Source organism: Vulpes lagopus, chromosome 10, assembly GCF_018345385.1.
Source record: "Vulpes lagopus strain Blue_001 chromosome 10, ASM1834538v1, whole genome shotgun sequence".
Classification (NCBI taxonomy): domain Eukaryota; kingdom Metazoa; phylum Chordata; class Mammalia; order Carnivora; family Canidae; genus Vulpes; species Vulpes lagopus.
The window spans coordinates 74016088-74042304 of NC_054833.1; the positions used below are offsets into that span (position 1 = coordinate 74016088).

At 35.4% G+C, this 26217-nt stretch overlaps 1 protein-coding gene across 8 annotated transcripts in view; it reads left to right on the forward strand.

Annotated features, from left to right (window-relative positions):
- The window catches only part of DOCK7 (dedicator of cytokinesis 7), a 220919-nt gene that overhangs the window by 150167 nt on the left and 44535 nt on the right, over positions 1-26217 (forward strand). For 4 of the 8 annotated variants that reach the window (XM_041769969.1, XM_041769970.1, XM_041769973.1 and 1 more), the window contains 8 exons: positions 1632-1771; positions 6506-6675; positions 7822-7976; positions 17679-17861; positions 17972-18134; positions 23014-23110; positions 25515-25611; positions 25927-26061. In XM_041769969.1, the coding sequence (XP_041625903.1) occupies positions 1632-1771; positions 6506-6675; positions 7822-7976; positions 17679-17861; positions 17972-18134; positions 23014-23110; positions 25515-25611; positions 25927-26061 (1140 nt within the window). The remainder of the gene's footprint in view (positions 1-1631; positions 1772-6505; positions 6676-7821; positions 7977-17678; positions 17862-17971; positions 18135-23013; positions 23111-25514; positions 25612-25926; positions 26062-26217) is intronic. The other 4 variants (XM_041769971.1, XM_041769972.1, XM_041769975.1 and 1 more) reach the window with 1 other exon arrangement.

Genomic DNA, 26217 nt, shown 5'->3' on the forward strand with positions numbered 1-26217 from the left:
GTCAGAGAAGCCTGGTTCTTCCCTCTCATGAAACGTTCTTTCTGCTATATAATTCCTGAAGCAAATAAGATAAGATTTCATAATTTCTTCATGTCGATAGTCAAAATTGATCTTAACTTTTTGTAATTTTTTTGAGTTATTTAATTCCTGGGTGTAATTCCCTAGCCTAGATCAGTCTTAGATGCATGATAAAAATTTTTTTTTTAACTTCACTTAGCTTAGAAAACATCAGAGAGCACCCACAACTTTTCATTATAGATTGGCCTGTTTTCACATACTCTTTTACCTGTCTGGCATATACTTCTCCCTAAAACAGATAACGTTAGTCTTTAGCTATACAGTGAAGAAGAAATTAATCATAAGTATAGTTCCTAAAACTTTTAATGAAACACATTTGTCTACACCTAACTCCCTTCTGAACATCTCATTCAGCTGAGAAATTAATAGAATTCCTTCTATTATCTTGTTCCCTACTTTCTTATCTAACTACATTAATTTAAGATTCTAATAGATAACAGAGACCTCACCCTTTCTGGGGTGAGGGGGGCAAGCATAATTTTATATATTTATTAGGAAGATGATTTCTCTGGGATGCCTGGGTGGCTGAGCAGTTAAGCATCTGCCTTCAGCCCAGGGCGTGATCCTGGAATCCCGGGATCGAGTCCCACATCAGGCTCCCTGCACGGAACCTGCTTCTCTCTGCCTGTGTCCCTGCCTCTCTCTCTCTCTCTCTCTCTCTCTGTGTCTCTCATGAATAAATAAATAAAATCTTAAAAAAAAAAAAAAAAGAAGATGATGATTTCTCTGTAGAGAATCATTGTTCTAAAAAAAAAAAAAAAAAAACCCTCACATGGATGGTCCTGAATATGAATTGGGGGGGATGAGATTATAGACACTCTTGTCTTGAACCATATCATGGGGGATGCTATTTTGCAGTATTAAAAATCTTGTAAAAACTCTGTGAGTGGGGGCACCTGGGTGGATCAGTCAGTTAAGCATCTGCCTTCATCTCAGGTCTTGATCCTAGCGTCCTGGGATTGAGCCCCACTTTGGACTCCCTGCTCAGCAAGGAGCCTGCTTTTCCCTTTCCCACTCTCCCTGCTTATACACTCATGTGCTCTCTCTTTCTCTCTGTCAAATAAATTAAAATTAAAAAAAAAAAAGACTCTGAATGCATCACAAAATGGTGGCATTTTATAGATAGTATCTTCTCTGAATTACAATTTTACTGGTATTTGGATTTACTCTGGAAACCAATAGCTTTGATTATCATTATGTCTTTTGTACCCAGCAGTAAATACACATCATTTGGATTTAGTTACTTTTTTTCTCCTTTAAGGTATGATATTGAAACATTAAGTGGCTAAAAGAATAAAGAAAAAAAAACAGATGGAAAAGTTTCAATATGAGAAAAGGGAAATTGAAAATAAAAGTGTTATTTATCATAGTTTCTTATATCAAAAGTAAGAGCAGTTACTTTCTCCAATGTAAATAGTAGTAACATAAACTACCCTAGGCAAAGTGTGTCTTACTCTGAGATAATGCCCATACGGCATTTGTCATAACATTCTGTCTGGAGGATGTTTTGTTGCACAGCTATTATAGTTTTGTTCTGCCTCCCTCCCAAACAGAGTTCTGGATTTTCCACAAATGTACAAGACCAGAAGATTGCAAATATGTTTGAGTTGTCCGTGCCTTTCCGCCAACAGCATTATTTGGCAGGACTTGTATTAACAGAGCTGGCTGTCATTGTAGACCCTGATGCTGAAGGGTGAGTACATTTATTTCGCCTTGCAGAATAGCAGTTTGATTTTGGAGAATGGGACAGAAGTAATGTACTTACACTTCCTGAAAATCAGAAAAATATCCTTTACCACTCTTCTTCTACTTCTGTATTCACTAAGTTCCATACCCATGTTATTTTTTCATTTCATTGATTTTTAAGAAAAAAAAATCATCTCTGAGTTTGAGGTTGGTCTTTAACTCTGTGGCGTGTCATGGTTTATTTGGTAGCATTTGTTTTTCTTCTTAATAGTTACACAAAATGCTTGTGCTTGTTAGTAGGTAGACTCTTAGATTTGTTGATATACAGTAGACACATTTCAGTTGAGGAAAATCGACTAGTTTTCTATTCCTTGTAAGGAAAATTGTTTGCCATTATACTATGTAGCATTTTATTTCAAAATATGCTCTATAAGCAAAATATTCTTAGGTTTTAAGACCTTCTAAAGTTATGTACACTTGTACAGAATTTTTGAAAATTGATATAGATTGGGTTAGAAGCTATAGAAATAGCTTGATTTTTGTGGTCTAGCATCCCCATAGGGTATTTCTATCTTAATAATTGTTTTTAAAAGTCTGTGTGATCATCATTCCTTTAGGTAATAATTAGTTTTTAAAAATCCACATAATAGGATCTTTAGTAGGAGTTTTTTAAATTTTTTAATTTTAATTTAAATTCCAATTAGTTAACATACAGTGTAGTATTAGTTTCAGGTGTACAATATAGGGACTCAACACATCCATACAATACCGGGTGCTCATCACAAGTACACTCTTTAATCCCCATTTTCAATTTCACCCATAGCCCTGTTCCCCTCCCCTCTTTTGTTCTCCATAACAAAACTGGGGTTTTTTCTTACTTCTTTTTGTTTGTTTGTTTTATTTCATGAATTCCACATATGAGTAAAGTCATAGCGTATTTATCTTTTTCTGACTGACGTATTTTACTTAGATTTCTGCCCTCTAGATCCATCCATGCTGTTGCAAATGGCAAGATTTCATTCTTTTTATGGCTAATATTCCATTGTAGGTATATACTACATCTTTTTTATTCATCTGTTGATGGACACTTGGATTGCTTCCATACCTTAGCTATTATAAATAATGCTGCAATAAACATAGGGGGTGCATATATCTTTTTGAATTAATGTTTTTGTATTCTTTGGGTAAAATCCCAGCTTTTAAGATTTTACTTATTAGAGAGAGAGTGCATGTGTGTGTGCAAGAGGTGGGGCAGGGGTGGAGGGGGTGGGAGAAAAAATCTCAAGCAGACTGTGCTCAGTGCAGAGCCCAATGTGGGGCTCGATCTCATGACCCCAAGACCATGACCTGCGCTAAAACCAAGAGTAGGATGCCTAACCAACTGAGCCACCGAGGTACGCCTAAAATCCAGACTTTAAGTAATGGTCCTCAAAGCCCTTATCTGGCTCTTTTATGCTTTTGCCACTGTCTTCTCTCCCCCACATACTAAAATATAGCCATCCTGGTCTTTTTTTCTGTTTCTCTAATATGCCAAACTCATTCCCACTTTAGGGTATTTGCACTTGGATTTTTTTCTCTACCTAAAGCAATGCTCATGTTACCCTAAGACTGTCATGTACCAGTTTGCTCCTCGTGATTCTTCAGGTCTCCACTCAAATAGTGTCTTCTCAGTGAGGCTTTCACTAGCCATCCAATTATAATTATAGCCATTCTGCCTTGCCACATCATTCCTATACATGTAGCCCTCTTTTATTTTCTACAAAACATTTCTCTGAAATTTGCTGCTTAATTTCTGTCTCCTCCCATTAGAATGTGATTTCATGAGAAGACATGAAATCTTTTATCTTCTAAAATATTTGTAAGATTTATCTTTCTTGTTCACTGCTATACTTCCAATGCCTTAGAATTGTGTCTGGTACAAGTAGATGACTATATATTTATAAACAGATGTTAATTTCAGTGAATGAGCAATTGACTTTGGGAGACTCACATCTCATCTCTAAATTTTATATTCTTTAGTGGTATATAGATAAAATACAGCCTACATTGTCTTAGATAGGTCCTTGAGAAGAGTACTTTTCTTTTTACTTCATCTGCTTGCTAATAAGAATAATTCCTTGTGTGGCAATAATGTTTTAATATTGATCAAAGATATGCTCTCCAGAAACTTTCATTATAGTTAGAAACTTTCATTATAGTTAGAAAATTAAGACTATGAAACAATATGATTAAATGCTAATTGTGTAGCACATACTTCTACAGAGGATTAATACCTTTACTACTGCATTTGTGAGAATGAATTATTATTTTTATTTATTTTTTATTTTTCTCTTGCAATAGCAAACTCTTTAAGAACAGGGACAGCATCTTATCCTTAACACTGAAAATAGAATGTTGGATGTTCTGCATAAACATGAATTTAATAGCTGCCTATGACTCAGTAATGTAGACCTATAAAAAGGCTTAGAAAGATGAGTGGGTAGAGTTGATTTTTAGATTATGGTCGGGCTGCTAGCTGCAGAGAGCTAAGGAACACACACTTGGGTTTGAGAGTTATCATTGGTAATGCAGAAATTCAAAGGGGAGAACATAACAAGCAAATGGCCAGAATCTTAGACTTGGGTAAAATGAAAGATTTTTGAGAAAAAGGTGAGAACTACTGGAGAAAAAATTGAGAAAAGAAAAGATAAGATGACAGTGTTGAGTAGAAAACTGGAGAATAAAATCTGAGATATGTCAGTTAGATGTGGTTCTTGACAGTGTTTAAAAATACACTTTCTGAATAAAACTCTGGAAGGAAGAAGAAAGAATCTCCAGCTGGATTTCAGATACAGCAATGTAAAGCAGCTGATAAGATGAAGGGCTCTGTAGGAAGACCACCTGATTTCCAATCACAACTTTGAAATTGGCTATGTGATCTCAATAAGAGCTAGTATTTACTGAGGAAGACAGTGTACAAGACAGTGTGCTAATAAATATGTTACATAAATTATGCAACTTAATTCTCACAACCACCTTATGGGGCATGTAATTACCCTCCTACTGTAGGTAGAGAAACAGATAAGTTCAGTATCTCTAAGAAATTATTTAGCTGTTAAATGATAAAGGTTATGCAGTGCTATGTGGTAAGCTTTCAGAAACAGTTTCAAAGAAAAGGAGTAGAATATTAGGAAGTAAATGGAAACAATGGACTGTACATTTAGGAAGTTTATCACTGGAGAAATTATTAGTTTATTACTGAGTGATAGTATATAGCTAGAAGAGACTGGTTTCAAGTGAACATATGTTTTCAACATAGGAAAGGCTTATTTGAAAGAAAGAAGGGAAGAATATAGTGACTGGGGGCATCAAAGCTGTTGAAGAAACATGATGTTCATTGGAGAAATTATATTTTGAGAGAAGGCCCAACTTTTTCTGAGACAGAAAAGGAATGTTGGAGATATAAAAGTAGAGTTATGTTAAAGATCTGACTAGAGCAAATTCAGAATGATTTTTTTTTTCCTAAAAGACAGAAATTGAAGGTAAGGTCTTTCCCCAAGGTTGATGGTGAGAGGCTAACGGGAAGAGAAGGAGACGTGAAATGGCTGCCAAGTGTAGCCTTAAGGGTCTGTCAAAAGTTGGCCAAATGTTTGATTAGAATGGTTGACATAGTCAAAGCACCTTCAATCTGAGAAAAGGCCAAAAAAAAAAAAGTGTGATGATGAGTATTTTAGCCCACTTGAAACTCAGGCTATTATTGGGAGTCTACAGAAGGCCCAAATGAGGTAGATAAGCAAGAAAGTTTTTGTTTTGTTTAAAGATTTTATTTACTTGAGAGAGACCATGCACAAGTGGGGAGGAAGGGCAGAAGCAGAGGGAGAAGCAGACACTCTACTGAGCAGGGAGCCCCGGTGTGGAGCCCAATCCCAGGACCTGAACCAAAGGCAGATGCTTAACCAAAGCATTCACCGAGGCATCCCGGAAATTGAGTTTAAATAGAGCTGTCAAAAAAAAAATTAAATTAAAATAAATAAATAAGCAAGCAAGCAAGCAAGCCATCAGAGACAACCCCCCCCCCAACCCATGGACTGCATAATTTATTAAGTAGAGGATTTTTCTTTTAGAAAAAAGAGATAAAAGTTATTTTTGGTAAATGTGAAAAGGTCTAATTTGAAATAGAATTTGTAGCTACTTAAAATTTACTTTTTTTTCCCCACCCTGACTCCCCAAAATTTACTTTTTCTTTTTTGCTTCAAAATATAACCATAGGGCAGCCCCCGTGGCGCAGCGGTTTAGTGCCGCCTGCAGCCTGGGATGTGAGACTGGAGACCCGGGATCAAGTCCCGCATCAGGCTCCCTGCATGGAGCCTGTTTCTCCCTCTGCCTGTGTCTCTGCCTCTCTGCCTGCCCCTCTCTCCGCCGCTGAATAAAAAATAATAATAATAAAAATATATAACCATAACTGGTCTTATGTTATTTAATATGAATATACACTAATAAAGAGTTAACGTAAAAATATTCAGATTTACTCCTAAGTGAATTTGTTTCACATTTCTTTTTCCCTCTATCATTATTTTATACAGAAAGACATTTGTTAATTTTGTAATGAGAAGTGTTTTATAGGAAAACATTGCAAATATGTGGCAGAGTTTAAGTTAAACAAAATTGATTAGGTACTGTGACTTACTGTTTGCTTTAAAGATATTAACTAATCTCTGTGACCTTACTGCTGCTGCTGCTTCTTCATCTTCTTTTTAAATAGACTGTTTGGATTGCACAAGAAAGTCATCAATATGGTACACAATTTACTATCCAGTCACGACTCAGACCCACGGTACTCTGACCCCCAGACAAAGGCTAGGGTGGCCATGTTGTATCTACCTCTGATTGGCATTATCATGGAAACTGTTCCTCAGCTCTATGACTTTACAGGTACTTAATATATATTTAAAATAAATCTTAAAGAAAATCTTAGTGTTTAAAAGTATTAGAAATATATTGAGGCTAAAGATCTTATTTTAGGAAGAGAACTATAAGGAAATGTACACTGATATAAGTAAACTGTCAATATTTAACCGTATTACTGAGTAACTTTTGACTACGTGAGAGAATTCACTGCAAGCTTTCCTTAAGTAGTCCTTGTGATGAATTTTAAAATAATGATTTATAGCACTTCTATACCTACCTATTAGAAAACAGGTTTTTGGTATGAGACTATACTGTTCATCTGAAAATATATATATAAGAAAACGTGGCAGATGTGTGCCGCCTTCAGGCTCAATTTGATTCATTCATACACACACACACACACACATATATGTATGTATAAGAAAACTGGCAGATGTCTACCACCCTCAGGCTCACTTTGATTCATATATACACACCCATATATATATATACATACACATTCGTACATACACATATATATACAACACACATATATAATTGAAATTAATATTCACCAGAATAACAAGAATGTTTATTGTGAATACTAGTTTAATAAGTTGAAATTATGTTGCTTTTTAAGAACTAGAACTCATAAAGTTTTATTGCTCTTGCTTTCTATATTTAGAATTTCTTGAATTCCTTCATTTGTCCTAAAAAAAACACTGTTGTTCACATTTAACCTAGCAAAGTACTTCTTCCAGTTAAAGTACTTCCAGTTCAATAAAAACGTTTAAAAACAAACTGAGTACCTATTTACTGAGTACCTATTACACATTAGGAACCTGAACAAAGCTGGTGATACCAAGATAACCAACTGTGTCCTTAAGGGACTCATAGTTGAGTAGTTCAACCATTATTTTGATTGCTAAAGTGGGCTTCCTTATCTGAAGGTGGAAATGTTTATATTATTATCTTCTTTGACTTGCAAGTTTTCTACAAAATTATAAATTGTTACCGTAGGAATAAATTTAATGTTTAAATTATTGTTTAAAATAAGTAAATCTAATGATAAATATTTCATGTTAATAGGTTTTCTTTTTAAAGAGTAATGGAGAATAGGAAATTGCATGCTCCATAACTATTAATTAACCTAAATGGAATTTTGTTTATTTGGGGATTATTTTTTTCCAGAAACTCATAATCAAAGAGGAAGACCAATTTGTATAGCCACTGATGACTATGAAAGTGAAAGCGGAAGCATGATCAGCCAGACGGTTGCCATGGCAATTGCAGGAACATCAGTTCCTCAACTAACAAGACCCGGCAGTTTCCTCCTCACATCATCGGTAAGAAAAACTGTCCTGTAGAAGTTTTTTCTAGAAAGGCAGATATTTACAGATATGTTTCCTAAAATAACTGAAATTGTTGTATTAGCTGATGCAAGAGTACTCAGAGTTTTATTTACTTTGTGGAAACATTAAGGTTCTGAGAATGTTGCTTATCTTGTATTAAGTTGTTTTAAAAATTATTAATACTGCAAGGTTTATGATATAAAGCCCTCTAGTCTACTGTTTGGAATTTTGAAAGTTACCTTATTGTAAACGGCCTTTTTTCTTTATTTTCAAAATCCATTTTCTTTAAAAATTTTTTTTCATTTTTTTTCAAAATCCATTTTGTTCTTTATCAACCCTATTAAATATTTTCAGTTGTCTAGCAATTGAGAATATTTTTTTAATCTGTGGAGGTTTATATTGTTTCATGCTTAAAAAAATTAATATGTACTCTGCCCTGTAATTTTCCCCCCTTAAAAATGAAGGATGTGGGAGCAGAGAGGAAACAAACTACCAATAGAGTAAGATCAAATTCTTAAAGACTTTCTTTCTGAAAAATGCAATAATACTTATGGTAGCTGTCCTGACAACTTAAAGTTTTATTGAGATAATTTACATATCAAAAGATTCACCCATTTTATATGTATAGTGTCATGAGTTTTAATGTACTTACAGAGCTGTGTGGCCATACCACAGTCTAAGTTTAGAATATTTCCATCACCCCAAAAAGAACACTTAGGCCTGTTAAGAACCACTGCCTATTTCCCCCCAGCCATAAGCAGCAACTCACCTACTTTCTGTCTATATATCTGTATAGATCTGCCTATTCTGAACATATCAAATAAATGGAATTATACACTGTGATCTTTTGTGTCTGGCTTCTTTCACTGCACATAAAGTTTTTGAGATTCAGCATGTCGTAATGTGGATGAGCACATCTTTTTTTTTTTTTTTTTAATTGCCAAGTAATACTCTTTTGTATTGATATGCCAGATTTTTATCCATTTCTAGGTGATGAACATTTGGATCCTTTCCAGTTTGGGGCTGTTAGGAATAATGCTGCTATGAACATTTGTGTACATGTCTTTGTGTGCATATCCGTTTCTGTTTCTATTAGGTATATACCTAGAATTGGACTTGCTGAGTCATATGGTGTCTCTGTTTTTAATATTTTCCAGAAACTTCTAAATTCTTTTTAAAGTGGGTGCACCAGGGTAACCTGGGTGGCTCAGCGGTTTAGCACTGCCTTCAGCCCAGGGCCTGATCCTGGAGACCCAGGATCGAGTCCCACGTCAGGCTCCCTGCATGGAGCCTGCTTCTCCCTCTGCCTGTGTCTCTGCCTCCCTCTCTCTCTCTCTCTGTCTCTCTCTCTCTGTCTCCATGAGTAAATGAATAAAATCTTTTTAAAAAAATAAATAAAAAATAGAGTGGGTGCACCACTTTACATTCTCACCAGCAATAAATAAAAATTCTCATTTCTCAAATCCTCACCAACACTTGTTATTGTCCCTTTTTTACACCTCGGTGTAGAGTAGTATCTCATTGTGGTTTTGATTTGTATTTCCCTGATGTCTATTGATGTTGAGCATCTGTTCATTTGCTTATTGACGCATCTTTTTTTTGTATGTCTTTTTTTTTTTTTTTTTTAAGATTTTACTTATTTATTCACAAGAGACACAGAGAGAGAGAGGCAGAGACACAGGCAGAGGGAGAAGCAGGCTCCATGCAGGGAGCCCGATGCGGGATTCGATCCCAGGACTCCAGGATTACGCCCTGGGCCGAAGGCAGGTTCTAAACTGCTGAGCCACCCAGGGATCCCTGTATGTCTTCTTTGGAGAAAACTTCATTATCTTTGCCATGTTAGTATTGTTACTCATCTTCTTGTTATCAGATTAAAAGAATTCTTTATATATTCTAGGTACAAATCCCTTACCAGATAGGTGATTTGCAAATATTTTCTCCGATTCTGTGGAGTATCTTTTTGCTTTCTTGATGGTATTCATTTGAAGTGCATAGGTTTTTAATTTTGATGAATTCCAATTTATCAACTTTCTTTTATCACTTGTACTTCATTATTTTGTACATATAATATCAAAAGCATATGCACAATTAAAGTATAATAAAAGAAACAATAATGTATCTACCTCCCAGCTTCAGAAATAGAACATTGCAAATTCCTTGGAAGTTCCCAGTCTGCCTTCAATCCAGTCCCTGTCTCCACCAAAAATGACCACTGCACTCAATTTTATTGACTTTTCCTTTTCATTTTTAAAAACTTTTCTTAGGTAAAACATACTATATATTAAAAAGTACATGGAACATAAATGTACAAATTTACAAAATATTGTAAAATGAACACCTTTGTAATCACCACTCAGGACAAAATATAGAACATTGGCTGCCTCTCAGAAATCTTTAGCATGCTTTTCCCCACCACAGCTATCCACCACGCCACCCTCTATCCTAATGAAATAATTGCTTAATTTTGCTTATAGTTCTACCATTGAAGTTTGCATCCCTATATACTGTAATTTAGTTTTTTGTTGTATCTTTAATTTTCTTCCAAGTTATAAAAGTATAATTTACTGATTTTCATTTTTCTGTGTCATTAAATTGTCTATCCATTCTATTCTCAGATGTATGAATGTCTTCTGACCTTTGGTTATTTCAAATAGTAATCCTATAGGTTTCTTTACATGTATCCTGTGTGTGTGTACACTTGTATTTAGGTTATTTCCTAGGAATAGAATTTACTGAATCATAGGGTATGTATCTTTATACCAGATATACCCAGGATTTCCAAAAGGTTTGTCTCAATTTGTTCTTTACCTGCAGTATTGAAAGTTCCCATTCCTTCACATGTTCGTCAGCATTTAGGTTTTTCAGACTTTAAAATTTTTATCAATCTGGTAATTTATAGATGTATCTCATTTCAGCTTTCACTTTCCTGATGCCTTATGAGAGTACACACTTCTTCATATACATACATGTTGGCTATTTGAATTTTCTCTTTTGCGGTTCTAGAGTTTATTGCTCATTTGCCATTTGATTGTCTACTTTTGTTTATGATTTGTATGAGTTTATATGTTCTGGATCAAACCCATTGTCAATTATAGGTGGTTCAAATATTTGCGTGTGTGTGTGTGTGTGTGTGAGAGAGAGACTTGCTTTTATCACACACTTAATGGTAAATTGGGTGATTAGACTGTCTTATTTAAACAAATTTGTTGATCTTTTCCCTTACAGCTAGTGTTTTTTGTATCTTTAAAAATTATTTCCCTATTGCAAGATTTTGAAGAGATTTCCTCTGTTATTTTTTTTAATGCTTTTTTGTTCTTTCATAACTAATTCTAAAATCTACCTGGAGTTTTTTATAAACAGTAGAATCTCGGGATCCATATTCATTCATTCATTCATTCATTCATACCATTTATTAAAAGATTATTTGGCCTGCTCTTCTGGAGTATTACTTCAGTATAGTCTATCATGTAGAAAAAGTCCTCATGCGTATAAAAAAATTTGTATTTCTTCATACATCTTAGAATCAGCTTAGGATGTTCCACTAAAGTAAATAAAAACCAGTGAATTTGTGGGGATTTTGGTTGAGATTATATTGAGTCTATAGATCAATTTTGGTAAAAAATGATATTTTTACACTACTAAATCTCCTAATCCTTGAACATGATAGATACCCTTATTTTTTAGGCCTTCCATAACACCTATGAATATATAAGCTTTTATAATTTTCACCAAAGAAGCCTAGTACATCTTTTATAAATATATTTTTATTTTTTTATAATATCATAAAATTATATATAATACATATATATTCTTATAAATGTCATCTTTTTCAAAAATTCTTTTTTCCAACTGTTGATTAATTTTTTGAAGAACTAGAATTAGTTTTATACAATGATGCTTGTTTTCAGCAGAATTCCTAAATTTATTTAATAACATATGCATAGATTTTTTTCTACATACACAATCTTATCATCTGTGAATAATGACAGTCTGTTCCTTACTTTCAAGTTCTTTCCATAACTTATTTTACTGGCTAGAATCTCCAGTATAGTTATTGCATACAGTGATGATAGTTGGCATCCTTAAAGGAGGAAACCTGTGACATTTCATTCTTACACATAGGTGCCATAGTTTGGGGGAGATTTTTTGTTTTTTTCTTTTTTTTTTTTTTTTTGCTGTCTCGTATTACGGAACTCCTCTTTCTGTTTCTGGTTCACTAAGAGTTTTGTTTTTTTTTAACTATGAATAAGTGAATTTTATCATGTGTTCTTTGCATTCAATGAGATGCTTGTGTTAATTTGCTTTTAAATCTTTTACTGTGAACCATTTCAATTGATTTTCCGGTGTTAAACCTACCTTCAGTTGCCAAATTAAACTGTCTTTTTTCACAATTGTGTTTAATGGATTTTGTGTGCTATAATTTAAGATTTATGTATTTTGTATTTATGCTTATAGGTAAAATTACTTGTAATGTTTTTCTCATAATGTTCTTTACAGGTTTTGGAATCAGGGTTAAATTAGCCAATTTAAATTTAAGAGGGACTTTACCCTTTTGTTTGTTCTCTGCAAGGACTTTTTTTAAAATTGGAGTTAATTCTTCCTAGAATATTTGGAGAACCTGTGGGTGAAGCCATCTGTACTTGCAATTTTCTTTTTTGAAAGTTTAAAAATTACGGACTTAATTTATTTAATAACCATAAGACTGTTCAAGTTTTCTGTATACTTTTACACTAGTTTTTGTAAATTTTATTCTAGTAGAAATTTATAAAAATTTATTGGCATAAAAGTTCAGATATTTTCTATGATCTTTTAAAAGTCTTATGCCATCTGTAGTAGATATAAATGGTTTCATTTCTGTGGCTGGCTTGTTGTACCCTTTGTCTTGCATGAGTCTCAACAGAAGTTTGTGTGTATCTTTAGTCTTTGTAACAGACCAAGTTGGAAAAAAAAAAAAAAAGACCAAGTTGGAAGCATGTTGATCCTCACTTTTGAATGTTTTATCTTCATTATTTACTGTCTTCTCTTTTCTTTGGGTTTATATTGTTCTTACCTTCTTAAAATGGATACTTAACTCACTAAATTTTATTGTTTCTTCTTTGGTACATATTACAAGCCTGTACATTTTCCTTTAACTATTGTTTTAGTTACATGTCACAGTTTGTGTGTAGCATTTTATTATTCAGTTCGAAAATATATCCAAAGTGCATTATGATTTTTTTTTAGACTTTTAGGCTGTACATTTTTGTTTTAAAATATCTAGTCATACCTGAACAGACATTTCTCCAAAGAAGACCTACAAATGGCCAACAGACACATGAAAAAATGCTCAACATCACCTGGCATCAGAGAAATACAAATCAAAACCACAATGAGATACCACCTCACACTAGTCAGAATGGCTAAAATTAAGTCAGGAAACAACTGATGTTGGCGAGGATGCAGAGAAAGGAGAACCCTCATACACTGTTGATGGGAATGCAAGCTGGTGCAGCCATCCTGGAAAACAGTATTGGGATTTCTCAAAAAGTTAAAAATAGAGCTACACTATAACCTAGCAATTGCACTACTAGGTATTTATCCAGAGGATACAAACATAGTGATTGAAGGGGCACATGCACCCTAATGTTTATAGCAGCAATGTCCACAATAGCCAAACTATGGAAAGAGCCCAGATGTCCATCAACAAATGAATGGATAAAGAAGGGATACACACACACAAACACACACACACACACACACACACACACACAGACACACAATGGAATATTACTGAGCCATCAGAAAGAATGAAATCTTGCTAGTTGCAATGATGTATATGGAACTAGAGAATGTTATGCTAAATAAAATAAGTCAGAGAAAGACAAATACCCTATGATTTCACTCGTGTGGAATTTAAGAAACAAAACATATAAAACATAGGGGAAGAGAGTGAAAAATAAGATGAAAACAGAAGCAGGTAAACCACAAGAGACTCTTAACTATAGGAAACAAAATGAGGGTTGCTGAAGGAGAGGTAGGTGGGGGCATGGGGTAACTTGGGTGATGGTCATTGAGGAGAACACTTGGATATAATGAGCACTGGGTGTTGTATGCAACTGATCAATCACTAAACTCTGTTTTTGAAACTCGTAATACAGTATATGTTTACTAAATTGAATTTAAATAAAAATTTTAAAAAATTCTAGTCATAGGGTGGGGTGCCTGGGTGACTCAGATAAGCATCCGACTTTCGATTTTGGCTCAGGTCATGATCTGAGGGTTATGAGATCAAGCCCCATATCAGGCTCCATGCTGGCAGGGTGTGAATCCTGCTTAAGATTTGTTCTCTCCCTCTTCTCCTCATCTCCAATGTGTGTGTGTGTGTGTGTGTGTGTGTGTGTGTGTGTGTGTTTGTGTATAGCTAGGGGAAAATTTCTCATAATTCTATGCTTCTGATTTTGGCCTGATTTCATAATCAGAGAACTTTGTGTGATTCAGTTTGTTATATTTTGTGGCAATTGGTATTATGGTCTTTTGTATAGTCAGTTTTTGCAAATAGCTCATGTATTTGAAAATGCATATTCTTCGTTCTATATTTGCCCATTACACCTATTATTTAAAATTTGTTGATCTTATTGTTTAAACCTTTTTTTTTGTTTACTGAATTCTGTTTCTTTATTCTAATACCCATCACAATCATGGTTTTTTAATAACTTGTCATTTTGTCAGATTTTGTTTCCTTTGAGGCCTTTGAAATATCTAATTTTAAAATATGTTTTGATGGATTGCACCTTTTATCAATATGAACTGTAATACTTTTTTTTCCTTCAAATCTACTTTGTATATTAGTATAGTTATGCTAGATTTCTTCTGACATTACTTTTTCCATCCTTTTTTTATCAAACATTTCTTATGTTTTAAATATTTGAAACTTAAGTTTTAGATGTCTTTTATAAACACCATATAGTTAAATTTTGTCTTAAATTTTTAACATTTGTCTACTTTTGTCTCACTAGAGTTTTAAAAATTCATTTAATTTAGTATAACTACATTTAATGTAAATTCAGTGTACTAAACATTTTAATTTTACTTCATATTGTTCCAACCTTTCTCTGTTTCTTGTCTCCTTTATTGTCTTCTTTTATTGTTTTTTCTTTTCATTTTTTCCTCATTCTTTTTCCTTTCTACTAGTTTGGAAGTAAGCTATACATCCTCTTTCTATTCTTTTTGTAATTGTACTACAAATCACAGTATGCTTATTTAAATTCCACTCTAATCATGACCCTTATTTCACATTGGTTAATCGAAGGCTTTCAGAACAGGTTGCCTATTTACCTTTCTCCCTACTTAAATGCTATATTCATGCATTTTTTATTATTATTTTTTAAAAGATTTTATTTATTTAGGGCAGCCCCGGTGGCGCAGCGGTTTAGTACCGCCTGCAGCCCGGTGCATGATCCTGGAGACCCGGGATCGAGTCCCACATCGGGCTCCCTGCATGGGGCCTGCTTCTCCCTCTGCCTGTGTCTCTGCCTCCCTCTCGCTCGCTCTGTGTCTCTCATGAATAAATAAAAAATAAAATATTTTAAAAATAAAAATAAAATAAAAGATTTTATTTATTCACGAGACACACACAGAGAAAGAGAATTTTCTAGTCCTCTTTATCCCATCCTCTGTGTCTCTCCTCTTTGTTAACCTGTGCTTCATGCTAGGTTGTTTTTTGTGATCTGTCTTCCAGTTTATTAGTTCTCTCCATAACTGTACCTAATATTACATTAAACTAATCCATTGAGGGATGCCTGGGTGGCTCAGCAGTTGAGCACCAGCCTTCAGCCCAGGGCGTGATCCTGGAGTCCCGGGATTGAGTCCCACGTCGGGCTCCCTGCATGGAGCCTGCTTCTCTCTCTGCCTACGTCTCTGCCTCTCTCATGTGTCTCTCATGAATAAATAAATAAAATCTTTTAAAAAAATAATCCATTGAGTTCTTAATTTGGTTATTGTGTAATATGGTTAAGTGAATTTATGTAGATGAATTCACAGCGTCCCCATGAGAGACAGTGTAACCTACAAAAGTGCTTGATCTCTTTCTAGAGCCAACAGCTTTTGCATTTGAATCTCAATCCTGTTATTTACTACAAAATACCTATATAATTGCTGTCTTGGTTTTCTTGTCTGTAGGATAGGTTAAATAATAATATTTATGTCTTTGGATGGGTGCAAGGGATAAATAAGTTCATATGCATGAAGCATTCAATACAGTGAAGAACACAGTGTAAGCATCATGGAAGAATTGGCTGCTCTCATTATCATCATCCCAACAGCAGAGAGATTAGGGTAGTCATTGAGATCATGACCCCAACAGTTAAGTATGCTAAACTTCCCTTTGTCTTTTCCTCCCAACATCCCTTCCGCTGTTTTCTTCTTACTATTTAGTAGATTTACTTCACCAGATATCAGAATGTAGTATAATGGTGACGAGTCTAAGATTTTGTGTCTGGTTAGCCTGGACTAAAATCTCTAGCTTTTCATTTCCTTACCTGTAAACTGGAAATAACAGTAGTTAATACCATCACATAAAATCATTGTGAGCATTAAATAAGAAAAAATGATTAGCACAGTGTCTAACACATTTCACATTTTATTATGTTTTGTCATCTTCCTCATTGTTATTGTCATCCTGTATTCTTGTCTGTAAAACTGAGATGTAATAAAACTTATTTGGTAATATTGTTGGAGGACTGAATGAAATAACATATGGAAAGAGTTTAGCATGATGACTGGAACAGAGTAAGTATGGAATAAGTGGTTTTGTATACAAGTTCTTATTCTTAGTTTTTCACTGATATTTCACATGCTATTTCACATACTAATGCAGACTAAAGACTGGAAGCACCTCTACCTTATCTGCTCCAGCAATGGCCCTTGAGAGGAATCTGTGGTGCTCTAAACCTGAGAAACATTTTGTTGCTACTTTTATCCTTATATTGCTTTTACTGAGTGCTTTTTTCCTTTACCATATTATATCAGACATGATGAAAATATCTTAGTTTTAACAGTAGGATCTTTTAGCTTTTTGCCTTGACATTTTCTAGTAATGTTTATTTATAGTCTACTGAAAGCGCTACCATAAATTAAAACAATCTTTCAGTGCCAGAAAGATTATTAAACTTCAGAACCTTAAGTTTAAGGTTCAAGTTAGGGCAGCCCCAGTGGTGCAGTGGTTTAACGCCACCTGCAGCCCGGGGTGTGATGCTGGAGATCCAGGATCGAGTCCCATGTCGGGCTTCCTGCATGGAGCCTGCTTCTTCTTCTGCCTGTGTCTCTGCCTCTCTCTTCGCTCTCTCTGAATGAATAGATAAATAAATCTTTTTTTAAAAAAAAGGTTCAAGTTATTCAAGTATTGTCTAAATCAGATGATTCTTTTTTTTTTTTTTTAAGATTCTATTTATCTGAAAGAGAGAGCACAAGTGAGGGGAGGAGCAGAGGGAGAGCAGACTCCTCTCCGAACAGGGAGACCAAATTGATCCCAAAACCCTGAGCCAAAGGCAGACACTTAATCGACTGAACCACCGAGGTGCCCTTCAGATGGTTCTTTTGAAATACTTGCTTTTTTAAAGCAATTTTTGTTTTATTGCATTTAGAAGAAAACACCACACAACTTCCAAAAAGAAATGGCCATTTATCAGTCTGTCTCATTCTACTCTTCTTTATTTTCAGAGTGGCAGGCAACATACTACCTTTTCAGCAGAATCAAGTCGGAGCCTTTTGATCTGTCTACTTTGGGTGCTTAAAAATGCAGATGAGACAGTTCTACAGAAATGGTTTACAGATCTCTCAGTCCTACAGCTAAACCGGCTACTAGATTTGCTTTATCTCTGTGTATCTTGCTTTGAATACAAAGTAAGTGATCATTGTGCCATTGCCAAGAAGAATGGGAAAGCAAACCTCACATGGAAAAGGAAGACGAAAATTTCCTCAATGCCTCTTCTTTTCTAATGTTTAAATTTTAGGGAAAGAAAGTGTTTGAAAGAATGAATAGTTTGACCTTTAAGAAATCAAAAGACATGAGAGCCAAGCTTGAAGAAGCTATTCTTGGGAGCATAGGTGCTAGGCAAGAAATGGTTCGCCGAAGCCGAGGACAGCTTGGTATGTACACAATATCTTCTCCTTCTGGTGAGAATTTTTTCAGTTTCCTTGAATTATAAGTTATAGTGATCATTGTTGCAAATCTTCCAGGATTCTACACTTTTTAAAAAGTTTTAGAGAGGAAGAAGGGGTAAGGAGCAGAGGGAGGATAGAATCTTAAGCAGGCTCCACACATGGAGCCTGACATGGGGCTCGATTTCACAAGTCTGAGATCGTGACCTGAGATGAAATCAAGTGTTGGATGCTTAACCGATTGAATCACCTAGGCACCCCTTAAATAGTGTTTTAAATGAAACTGAATTAACTAGAGTAACCACTTCTCTGTAGGAATTCAAGTTAGAATTCTAAGTAGAGTGAACATATTTCCTGATTTGTTCTAAATAGTCCAGTTTATTCCTTTTGCCCTGGTGTGATTATTAAAAGTGTTCCCCCATTTATTTATTTATTTATTTATTTATTTATTTATTTATTTATTTTTAAAGATTTTATTTATTCATTTATGACAGACATAGAGAGAAGCAGAGACACAGGCAGAGGGAGAAGTAGGCTCCACACAGGGACCCTGACGTGAGACTCGATCCTGGGACTTCAGGATCACGCCCTGGGCTGAAGGCAGGCGCTAAACCGCTGAGCCACCCAGGGATCACCCCTGCCTTTTTAGACTTTTTTTTTTTTTTTCTTTTTAGACTTTTAAATAACAGTTGTAGGTTCAAAGCAAAATTGAGCTAAGAGTACAGAGATTTCTTGTATACTCCCTAGCACACATACATTGCCTTCCCCATTATCATCATCCCCCACCAGAGTGGTACACCTGTTCTAATTGGTACTGAACCTTCACTGACACATCATTATCACCCAAAGTCCATAGTTGACATTAGAGTTCAGTCTTAGTGTCTGCATCACTTTTTACTCTTAAAAGTTTCCTGTTTGGCACAATGAATTAATATACCCTGTATTTAAGGGAATATTGTCCATCAGACTTTAATACAGGGAGAAAAAAAACATACAGGGAGAGAAACAGGTTAATAGCATTTGAGGCATTGTTTCTAATTCCATATACTGCTACCCATTAGCTGTAGAACCTTGGCCAAGGCACTTAATCTCACTTTCCTTTTCTTCATCCATTTGTGATTGTTTTGAGAACTTAGAAGGTAGTTTAACTAACTGATTTTATTGTCTTTGTAGCAACTGTAAACATTTTTTAAATTGTAAAGTGATAATTCGTGTTGCTGAGAGCTCACTGGCTTCATCATCTGTGTATATGATGGATGCTAATAGTTCAATATATGTTTGATGCACATTTATATGAATGTTTTTAATGTTTTCCAATAGGCCACAAATACAATAATCATTTATCTATGTAAACTTCAGTATCTTTTATATGCTGTACAGTATGTTTGGAATTTCATAATAATACAAAACCTTTGCCTTTGTAATTAAGAGCACCATTTTTCTTCACTTTTGGTTATATACAGTCCACATTATACTTATAGATTTTCTTTTAACTCCTTTATTGCATACAAGCACCCTCTTAAAAAGTATGAAAATCAACTTTTATTTAGGTCATTTAATTATCACTAAAATCTAATGAATGATCATCCTCACCTTTAAGTAATAGAAAATAAAACTAAAAAAAAAGGGATCCCTGGGTGGCGCAGCGGTTTGGCGCCTGCCTTTGGCCTAGGGCGCGATCCTGGAGACCGGGATCGAATCCCACGTCGGGCTCCCGGTGCATGGGGCCTGCTTCTCCCTCTGCCTGTGTCTCTGCCTCTCTCTCTCTCTCTCTGTGACTATCATAAATAAATTAAAAAAAAAAAAAAAAAAAAAAAAAAAGAAAAGAAAAGAAAACTCACCAGAGGTAAATAACTTGCATAAGATTATAAACTAAGTGACAGAACCATGCTCTTTTGACTTTCAGGGTGGTTCTGTATATTATACCACAACTCCTTCTAAGATTTCGTGTTGAAGAGAGTGGAACTGTTATCAGTGTGTTACGTTTTTAAGCCTGTGGCCTTAGGACAGCTATCTTTGAATATAAGAATTGAAGTTCTGTAGGTCGAATCTGAAATAAATAAGTTAATAAACTTATAGATACAGAGAACAGATAGGTGCCCTAGTATGGGGGTAAGGGTGGGCAGAGTGGATGGAGGAGGTCAAGAGGTACAGACTTGCAGTTATAAAACACATAGGTATACTAGGGAGATAATGTACAGCATGGTGACTGCATTTCATACTGCATGGTATATTTAGAAGTTACTAAGAGAGTATGTCTTAAGTTTTCATCATAAGAAAAAATTATAATATGTGGTAATGGATGTTAACTAGATTTATAGTAGTGATCATTTCATAATGTATACATTTATTGAATCATATTGTGTGCCTGAAACTAATATAATGTTATATGTCAGTTATATCTTTTTTTTAATTTAGAAATTGAAGTTCTTAGAAAAATTAAGCCTTTGTGATTCTTATTTACATTTGGACATATAATGTGTATATATACATATTATATATATGTGCACATATATATATCATATGTATATATATGTGCATATATATATGTATAGCTAGTATATGTATAGTTATATTCTTAACTAAGAGGTGAAAGACAATTTCTTGGGGGAAAGAAATTATTGTTAAAAATGTAAATAGAGGGCAGCCCAGGTGGCTCAGCAGTTTAGTGCCACCTCCAGCCCAGAGCTTGATCTTGGAGACCCCGGATCAAGTCCCATGTCAGGCTCCTGGCATGAAGCCTGCTTCTCCCTCTGCCTGTGTCTCTGCCTCTCTCTCTCTCTCTCTCTCTCTCTCTCTCTGTCTCTCTCATGAATAAATAAATAAAATCTTTTAAAAAAATGTAAGTAGATCTCAGATATCAGATTTGTTAACTGTGTAAGTATAGGAATATCTTTTCTTTTGCAAAATTTTTTAAAGATAGAAATTTCACAATGAAAAAAGAGAAATAAGGGAAGGGAGAGAAAGCAGAAGAAATATTCCAGACATGTCCTTTATGGTGTGGCAAGTTTGTTTCTCATTACTTTTTAAATTTCCATTTGAACTCTGAATTTTTTTCCATCTTCCCAACCAATTTAAAGTCTCGGGTTTTTCAAAAAGGAGCAGTCATTTTCTAGTTGAAAGTCTGAAACCATGACTGATTCCGTCATTTAAGTGTATATCTCTCCACAATTCTCAATGCCTTTTTCATTTCTGCTGGATTTGAATGAACCACTTCTGTTGCTGCTACCCTTTGCAGGAGCCCCCCCACATTCAGGCTGCTTTCCATCCCAGAAACCTTGGGAGAAAGCTCCCATCTTGTCCTGCTTTCTGTGGACCAGAGGAAGTATTTGCTTTAGGATTCTTTCTTATTTTATTTATATATTCAACAAAAACTTGTTAACTTTCAGTATTGCCAGACACATTGTCAGTCCCGGAACATCAAGGGGTGGACAAAATAGGCATAATCTCCATTCTTAAGTAGCTTATATTCTTGTGATCATAAGTGCTATGGGAGAGAAATATAGCCAATTAAGAGGATAGAAAGTGTTGGAGAGGGGTCCCTGGGTGGCTCACTCATCTGCCTTCAGTGCAGGTCATGATCTCGGGGTCCTGGGATTGAGCCCCGAGTCAGGCTCCCTGCTCAGTGGGGATCCTGCTTCTCCTTCTCTTTCTGTCCCTCTTCCCTACTCCTATCTTATCTCCCTCTCCCTCTCCCTTTCCCTCTCCCTCTTCCCTACTCCTGTCTCTTCTCCCTCTCCCTCTCCCTCTCCCTCTTCCCCATTCCTATCTCCCTCTTCCCCTTCCCTACTCCTATCTCCCTCTCCCTCTTCCCTACTCCTATCTCCCTCTCCCTCTTCCTCTTCCCTACTCCTATGTCCCTCTCCCTCTCCCTTTTCTTCTTCCTCTTCCCTACTCCTATCTCTCTCTCCCTCTTCCCTACTCCTATCTCCCTCTCCCTCTCCCTCTTCCCTACTCCTATCTCCCTCTCCCTCTCCCTTTCTTTCTCTCACTCAAATAAAATAAAAATAAGAATCTATTTTTAAAAAGAAGTGGCGGGCAGCCCAGGTGGCTCAGCGGTTTAGCGCCGCCTTCAGCCCAGGGCCTGATCCTGGAGACCCAGGATCAAGTCCCACATCAGGCTCCCTGCATGGAGTCTGCTTCTTCTTCTGCCTGTTCTTTGCCTCTCTCTTTCTCTCTCTGTCTCGTGAATAAATAAATAAAATCTTTAAAAAAAATAAAAAGAAGTGTTGGAATGTTGAGGAAGACCTTTCTGTGGAGGTAATGAATGACTGACCAGTGAAAATTTGTGGGAGAACAATTACATAAGAGGAACAACAACCATTGCAGAGGTTCTAAATCAGGAGCATATATAGGGAGAGTGTATATGCAGAGAACACACACAAAGTAAAGTCTTATCACATAGGGCCTATTTTTTTTAAATTTTTTTTTTAAATTTATTTATGATAGTCACAGAGAGAGAGAGAGAGAGAGGCAGAGACACAGGCGGAGGGAGAAGCAGGCTCCATGCACCGGGAGCCTGATGTGGGATTCGATCCCGGGTCTCCAGGATCGCGCCCTGGGCCAAAGGCAGGCGCCAAACCGCTGCGCCACCCAGGGATCCCCATAGGGCCTATTAAACTATGGTTTAGGTTTTGAGAAAATCAGTGTTAGGAAGTTTGCTTACATAAAAGGATGTTTGTTTTTTAATATTACATGTAACAAATGTTATTCTATAACTATTAAACAAAAAGTTTTAATAAACAGTTACTATTGTTTTTTCCACTTGTACTGAGGATAAAATGGGATTTGTAAAGTTAACATTGTGCAGTATTTCTTATATACTTGCAAATATTCGTATAGGTGGTCCAAATGAAATAAAATTTTAAAAATGGTTTTGAAATTTATTTGACAGAGAGAAGCCCATCTGGAAGTGCCTTTGGAAGTCAAGAAAATCTGAGATGGAGAAAGGATATGACTCACTGGCGTCAAAATACTGAGAAGCTTGACAAGTAATATAATCTTCTGTTTTATGTTACTGATGGGCTTGTTAGATTTCAAATGCAGGAGGAAAATCTCTAATTTTAGTGTTATTTTATAATAGGTATTCAAATCTTAGACAAGAAAATAGTTATATTTCATTTTTAATTTTTAAATTAAAAAAGATTTGGAGAAGGGGCACCTGGGTGGGCTCAGGGTCTGTCTTGGATCAGGTCATGATCCCGAGGTCCTGGGATTGAGTAAGTCCTGCATCGGGTTCTTGCATAGGGAGCCTGTTTCTCCATCTGCCTATATTTTTGCCTCTCTCTGTATCTCTCATGAATGAATAAATAAAAAGTTTTGTAAAGTTTTGGGGAAAGAATTTTTCATGTAGAAATTTGTTTCCAACAATTGTTTCTAAATATCCACCTTAGAAATATATTCTGCAACAATTTTTTAAAAATATCTTGGAGATCCCGCTGATCTAAATATTTCCAGTTCACCAACAATTAGAAATCTAATCTTTGCCCTCTTGGAGCTTAAAATATAATATAGACAAAGCACCTGAGATCATAATCTGAGCCAAAATCAAGATTCAGGTGCTCAACCAACTGACCACCCAGGTGCCCTGTGCCCCTGGATTACAGACTTCTTGCTGTGTGCTTGTATGATGGAAGGACAAGCAAATTCCCTGGGCCTCTTTCATAAAGGCACTAATCACATTCAAGAGGCTCTACCCTGATGACTTCATCCATCACCCTCCACAGGCCCCACCTGCAAATACCATTATCTTGGGCATTAGATTTTCAACCTAGGAATTTTGCAGGACCCAAATCTTCAGACCATAGGAGGTATTGAATACAATATAAACATTTAACACTTGTTAAGCTTTAAATATGTCCACTTTTCTCTCCTCTTTGTCTATTTCTGTGATTATTTTTCCAGGTGTGTTTTGTTTTTTAGAAAGCATAAAACAGTGGGATACTATACTGTTAGTATATCACTTTCATTATTTTCTCCCAAGATTTCATTTGTTTATTCATGAGAGACAGACAGAGAGAGAGACATAGGCAGAGGGAGAAACAGGCTCCCTATGGGGAGCCTGATGTGGGACTCCATCCCGGGAACTCAGGATCACACGGAGCCAAAGGCAGACACTCAACCACTGAGCCACCTAGGTGTCCCAGTATATCACTTCTTTTGCATTTGTATAATGTACTTTCTCTGCATTTCTCTGTGTTTTAAGGAAGTCTTTTTTTTTTTTTTGGTATTTTTTTTTATTCTTTTTTGTTTGTTTATTTATTTATTTATTTTTCAATTCTTTTTTGTTTAAGCTGTCATGTTATTGTCATGTTTCTTTACAAAATTTTCCTGTTTGATCTTTATATATGTATTTCCCAATTTGATTCTATGTTGTATTTTCTCAGATTTCGTTTAGAAGATATAAATTCATGAACTGTTCTATTAAGAGGTGGTAATAAAGATTCAGAGGCTGGAACATCCAGAAACTTTGAAAACTTAGCATTTTATATGTTCTTGTAATTCTACCTTGATTTATGTGTTTGTCTATGTCAATATAGTTTCTATGTATTGCCAGTAAACAAATATCAGTTTTACCCTTTAAAAACCACTTTATTGCATCAGCTTGCTTTATTTCTAATGAGTGATTCAGTCCAGAGTTTTCAGGGAAGAGTTAAATTGTTCCTGTATCAAAAATTTTGTAGCAGGGATCCCTGGGTGGCGCAGCGGTTTAGTGCCTGCCTTCGGCCCAGGGCGCAATCCTGGAGACTCGGGATCGAGTCCCACGTCGGGCTCCAGGTGCATGGAGCCTGCTTCTCCCTCTGCCTGTGTCTCTGCCTCTCTCTCTCTCTCTCTCTCTCTCTGTGACTATCATAAATTAAAAAAAAAAAAAAAAAAATTTGTAGCAAAGTTTTTTGTACTTTTGATACAAAAATATTGAGTATTTAGATAATAATTTTGAAAAAATAAGTACTTTTTTCTTAAATAATAAAATTGAAAATCCTTGAAATGGTATGATGAACACTAAACATTTTGAGTATTGCTTTACATGAAGCAGTCCTAAATACAAACCCACATAGCACCACCTAGTGTCTGTGCCATTCAGAATAAAACAATGTGCTCGTGTGTTTGCTACATCTTTGAAAGTTAAACATTTATGCTTTCAGTGGTATTGTGGAACTCTGTAATGGGGTGAAAAAATCTGTACTGACATAGTTGACAAAGTGAAGGGTAAAAGAAAACACTTCTTGATGTATGAAATATTACCTTATATCCTCTTATATTTTTTCTTTCAAGCAAATATTGTAAAATGGTTTTAAGTTTTTTTTTCCTATGTATCTTTAAGTCTTTTTTAAATAGTGGTTCTGTTGGCCCTTTTAAAAGGTAAATGTATTTTCTTAAAATATTTTATATTAGATCAAGAGCAGAGATTGAGCATGAAGCACTGATTGATGGAAATCTGGCTACTGAAGCAAACCTAATCATTTTGGATACATTAGAGATTGTTGTCCAGGTAAAAACACAAACAAGGAATTTAAAGAATAGATTTGGTAAATTGGGATTTGCAAAAAGTATTAATTGAGCTGTATAATTAGATTTAAATATCGGTAGTTCATAAAAATTTTATCTTTCTTTTTTCTCACTTAAATCCTATTCATTCTTTTTTCCCATTCTTCCCTTATTCAAAACCTGCTCAGCTTCTTTTCCCTGAAGTCCTAGATTTTATGTTGTCCTTTTCCTATTTCTTAAAAACTATTTTCTTATATTCAGTCTCACTAACCAAATTGCAGGTACTTCTCCATTTTATTCATCTATTTTTAAATTGCAGACAGTTTCTGTAACAGAATCCAAAGAAAGCATCCTTGGTGGGGTACTGAAAGTCCTACTACATAGCATGGCCTGTAACCAAAGTGCAGTTTATCTACAGCACTGTTTTGCTACCCAGAGAGCCCTGGTTTCAAAGGTAGGTCATTTTTGTGCATGCAATCTTGCCAGACTTTGCTTTTCTCTATGTTGTCTAAGATCATTCAACACACTTGTTGGTTAATAGAAAATTTTAGTAATAACCTATGACCCATGATTCCCCTTTGCCTCTTTCATGCTGTTTGCCCTTTGTAAA